Below are 5,490 nucleotides of genomic sequence, written 5' to 3'. Positions count from 1 at the left end.
AATTTATTATGAATTTTTGTATTAGTAATAACATAATTTAAAAATTATTGTGGTTGTAATTGGAGAGGATTTTCTTTTTGAAATTAATGAGTAAATATTGCTCTCCAAAGGACGATCAGATTTATAACAACAAACCCTACATTCACTAACATTTCAAAAGTTTAGTTGTGTTGAACTATTAATTGCTTACCTAATAAATATTTTGTGTTATTTTTTTGGTGGGGGCATAATTAATATTCTCGGTAATAGTTGCAATATGCATATATGTGCGCAAATATATATCTATATATATGTAAGGAAAAATAAATATGATAAGTTGGTTGAGAGATATATATATATACTGATGAGTAGTTGTGATGTTGTATTAATATATGTGTGGTACGAGTAATGGCAAAAGAAATGGGGAGGGATGATTTTGAAACTAAAAGAAGTGGACTAAGAGAACTAAGAGTTAGAAAACAAGAAGAAAATGAAAAAGAAGAAGAAGAGCTTCCTGTGAGTCCTCTAGGACAATATTTGAACAGTTCGATACTTTCAATCAGTGTTATTACTGTTTTAGAATTAGAAGTTGAAATCGATCACACTCGAGCAGTCCCCTGTCTCCGCCAATTGTTTCTCCCAATCAATCCACGTTTCTCCTCCATCATGGTACATATACACATATATATATATATGTATATTTATTTGACTAGTATTTTTTCTTTATTCTTGTATTAGTTGCAATATTTTCTTGTGAATTTTGTTTTTCATTTCATAGTTAATACTTAATAAGCACACATTGGCACACATACATATATATATATAAAGATTTATCTCTCATTAAACAAGAATTATAAACACATAAACTATGACTAATTAAGATATGTTATTGAATATCAACCATTAATTACTTAAATTATTCATATATTATTTCTTAAAATTTGTGAATTTAAGTTATGCTTTATTTTTTATTTTTTATTTAAAAAATATTGTATTATTATTAATATTTATCTATTACTTATTGATGAATTATTTTTTTTTTAAAAGATGATATTGAACGAAATCATTATGATATTAATAGGTGGAAGATATAAATGGAGTTAAACGATGGAAGAAGGTTGAGGTAAATTTAGAAGAGCACGTCTACATACCAAGCTTCTCATATGGAAAATCAGCAGAATTCTACGAAGACTGTTTGAGAGACTACTTAACAAAATTAGCTGGGGAAGAGCTTCAATCCACAAGACCCTTGTGGGAGCTTCACATAATCAAATACCCAACAACTAATGCACCTAACACTTTAATTTTCAAGCTTCATCATTCACTTGGTGATGGCTACTCTCTCATGGGAGCTCTCTTTTCTTCTTTGCGACGAGCAGATGATCCTTCTCTTCCAATTACTTTCCCTTATGTTCGAATGCGTTCGAATTCTACTCTAGATCCTCCCACTCACTATTTTAATACATTTATTCCTAATTTTTTCTATTCGTTCGTCAACACTATCTCTGATTTTGTCGAAAGCATCATCAAAAGTAAATTCAAAAAAGATGATATTACACCATTAAGATCCGCCCACCCTCATCTTCATCCCATGATCATTACCACTATCCCTTTCTCTCTTCTTCATATTAAACAAATAAAAGACATTCTTGGAGCAGTAAGTATTTATATATAAATATGTTATCTTTTTTCGGTAAATTACTAAATTGATTTTTAAAATTTGACATTTTTTTACGATTTGATTGACAATATCTTTTCTCATTGCTTTTTTTTAATCAAATCTCGAGTTTTATTTTCTTTTTTAATAGTAAAAAGAAATTCAAATGATTACACCATATTTGAATAATTTGAAAGATAACTCAAAATAATAATTTTAACTAATTAATTAAACTAGTAACATTATTTAGACTACTTTTTATTGATATTAATTTATTGATTTAATTTTTATTCTTTTTTTCCTTAATGAAATAAAACAAACTGGCCTTTTAAAAAAATAACCATTAAATTATACTAGAAAAAAGAACATTAAGAGTAAAATTGCAATAAGTTTCAAAGTTTTAAGTTTTAATTTAATAATTTATTATTTTAATTAATGCATTATAAACTTATCTTCTTCCTTTGTGGATTCATTTTAATGCATGCATGCAGACGGTAAACGACGTGATAACGGGAGTGATTTTATTGGGATGTCGACTTTACGTGCAAGAATTAGAACCCACACCATCAACTAAAACAGATTCAACGGCGTTAGTTTTGTTGAATACCAGGATGACCAGAAGTTACAAATCAGTGAAGGAGATGATCAAAAACGGCACCGACTCACCGTGGGGAAACCATTTTGCCTTCTTGTGCGTTCCAATACCTCATCTTCAGGATGCGTCAGATAATCGGCTTGAATATATCAGACAAGTGAGAAAAATCATTGCTGGGAAGAGAAGCTCGTCGGCGGTTTATCTCACGGCCTGGTTGCTAGAGGCTGTAAAGAGAATTCGAGGCCCTGAGGTGATATATATATGTAAATATACGTATATGATGATATATATAAATGAATTAACTGGCATATATTACTATATATATATGATATGTACATGATGAAATGTTTGCAGGCAGCCTCTAAATACGTATATGACACATTGAAAAACTCAAGCATGTGTATCACGAATATGGTGGGGCCAAAGGAGAAGATGGCTTTGGCAGATTATCCAATTAAAGGCTTGTACTTCATGCCAGTAGGCAGTCCTCAGGTATACGTACACATATGAAGCTATTTGGTATTTGATTATATAATACATATATAAGTAATGGTATGGATATCGTGTTGGGATATATGCAGAGTCTGATGATAAGTATAATGAGCTATAATGGAGAGCTGAGAGTAGGAGTGGGAGCAGAGAAAGGATACATAGATTTGGACAAGTTCAAGTCATGCATACAAAAGGCGTTTGAGATTATACTCCAAGCTGCTATATCTTAATTATAATTAATTAAGCATCTGTTTAGATTTTAACAATCAAACAAGTTAATTAATGTATGTCACTCCATCTTTCCTAATTAAGCTTCCATTCCTAATTCTTCTGCTTAAATCTGTCTATGTATGTCTGTGGATTTTGTATCATCCTATGTGTACATTTCTTCCTCAAAACGACTTCAAATCATATATTCATAAAGTTTACTGCAGGGGATATATATATCACACATATATGCATGACCTGATTCTCTGTTTTATATATTGTCCGTTTTCTCTTTCCTCAAGGTTCAGTGAAAAAAAGTGTTACTTAATTTAAAGCATAATTTATTTTTAATTTTTTATATTAATTATATTATTAGTGATGTGTAAATAATACCATATTACTAAAATAAAAAAATTTCTGCTTGAAAAATTTACAATTTAATTTATTATGTTAGAATAAAATTTTTTTTTAAATCCGTAGATCTGTAAAACGAAACATACAATCTTGTACTGAATTAATGAGAAATATAAGTGGAAGCATACCTGTATCAATCGTAGAAGAATTGTTTGTGTCTAGCAATAAAATTTTTCGAATCAACACGATGGCTTGAAACTAGTTATTTCTGGTGACGGAATTTTAGAAAAATAAAATGGCAACCTTATGATTCGGGAACCATAACCGCCTTTTATATTGACAAACTTTTACAATTCTCATTTCACCCATCATAAAATGATAATATTACAAAAATAGTATATGCACATTATAAACTCATACTTATACCCAATTCATTAAGGTTCAATATTGTTTAATTACGTTTAATCACATTTAAACGAATCCACTAAATTGATAGTCTGATATGCATACCAAGGTCCACATTAAGGCTACACGTTAGAAAAAATCCAACAATCTCCTATTTGAACTTTATGTGACACCTTAACTATGCGTTAAATTACTGTGAGAGTACTCAGAACTGTGTTATCAATACCTGAATGTATCACCAAATAATGTCGTCCATCAATCATAAAGATATATGATCAAAGCAGCCTTCGCTACAGCTATCGTAGGTAAACCCTTCAATGGTCACGTATATCTATATAACCGAACGACATGGATCAAGTATGGATGTGCAGCATGAAAATTACATATTATGTGATCTAAGCATACCTATTTCTAACTGGTCCTGCCTTAACCTTAGTAAAATCAACTGTAAAAAAATTTAGAAATAATATATATAAACAAAATCAAAACACAAAAACTAGAATGAAACCATATATATACACAAAGAAAATCAAAGTACAAAGTTTACGACATATTTTACAAAATAAATGCAATTATGATACAAGACTCCTACTAAAACTACATATCATCTAGGGATGTAACACCTATATGAGTTATGTGCTCATGAAAGACTTTAGGTGGTAATTCCTTAGTGAGCAAATCCGCAATCATGAAGTTTGTTATAATGTATTCTATCAATATCTGCTCATTCTGAACTCTTTCTTTAACAACGAGGAACTTGATATCAATATATTTTGACTTCGTCGAACTTCTATTATTGTTGGAATATATAACTGCAGATTTATTGACACAAAATATATGCAATGATCTCTCTATGCCATCAATAATACACAGTCCAGTGACAAAATTTTGCAGTCATGTTCCATAATTAGACGTCTCATAATAAGCTACAAACTCTACTATTATAGTAGAAAATGTTACAAGTGTTTATTATTAACACTCTTTTAAAAAATAGCTCCCCCAACAAGCAAATAAATATAACTTGATGTAGATTTACCGTTGACCAGAAGTTACAAATCAGTGAAGGAGATGATCAAAAACGGCACCGACTCACCGTGGGGAAACCATTTTGCCTTCTTGTGCGTTCCAATACCTCATCTTCAGGATGCGTCAGATAATCGGCTTGAATATATCAGACAAGTGAGAAAAATCATTGCTGGGAAGAGAAGCTCGTCGGCGGTCTATCTCACGGCCTGGTTGCTAGAGGCTGTAAAGAGAATTCGAGGCCCTGAGGTGATATATATATGTAAATATACGTATATGAGGATATATATAAATGAATTAACTGGCATATATTACTATATATATATGATATGTACATGATGAAATGTTTGCAGGCAGCCTCTAAATACGTATATGACACATTGAAAAACTCAAGCATGTGTATCACGAATATGGTGGGGCCAAAGGAGAAGATGGCTTTGGCAGATTATCCAATTAAAGGCTTGTACTTCATGCCAGTAGGCAGTCCTCAAGTATACGTACACATATGAAGCTATTTGGTATTTGATTATATAATACATATATAAGTAATGGTATGGATATCGTGTTGGGATATATGCAGAGTCTGATGATAAGTATAATGAGCTATAATGGAGAGCCGAGAGTAGGAGTGGGAGCAGAGAAAGGATACATAGATTTGGACAAGTTCAAGTCATGCATACAAAAGGCGTTTGAGATTATACTCCAAGCTGCTATATCTTAATTATAATTAATTAAACATCTGTTTAGATTTTAACAATCAAACAAGTTAATTAATGTA

The 5,490-nt window shown here is 30.9% G+C and overlaps 1 protein-coding gene across 1 annotated transcript; it reads left to right on the top strand.

The window, feature by feature from the left end:
• The first annotated feature begins 340 nt into the window (after nucleotides 1–340).
• LOC110811986 (wax ester synthase/diacylglycerol acyltransferase 4-like) lies at nucleotides 341–3,206 on the top strand. The gene is made up of 5 exons (XM_022038620.2): nucleotides 341–648; nucleotides 1,061–1,636; nucleotides 2,128–2,481; nucleotides 2,586–2,723; nucleotides 2,813–3,206. Exons 1-5 carry the CDS (start codon nucleotides 388–390, stop codon nucleotides 2,951–2,953), a joined length of 1,470 nt encoding a protein of 489 aa, XP_021894312.2. The 5' UTR covers nucleotides 341–387; the 3' UTR covers nucleotides 2,954–3,206.
• Nucleotides 3,207–5,490: the final 2,284 nt, after the last annotated feature.

The sequence above is a fragment of the Carica papaya genome, chromosome 3 (genome assembly GCF_054855325.1).
Source record: "Carica papaya isolate Zhongbai chromosome 3, ASM5485532v1, whole genome shotgun sequence".
Classification (NCBI taxonomy): Eukaryota; Viridiplantae; Streptophyta; class Magnoliopsida; order Brassicales; family Caricaceae; genus Carica; species Carica papaya.
The sequence above is the reverse complement of the archived record's forward strand: the minus strand, read 5'-3'. Positions and strand labels throughout refer to the sequence as shown.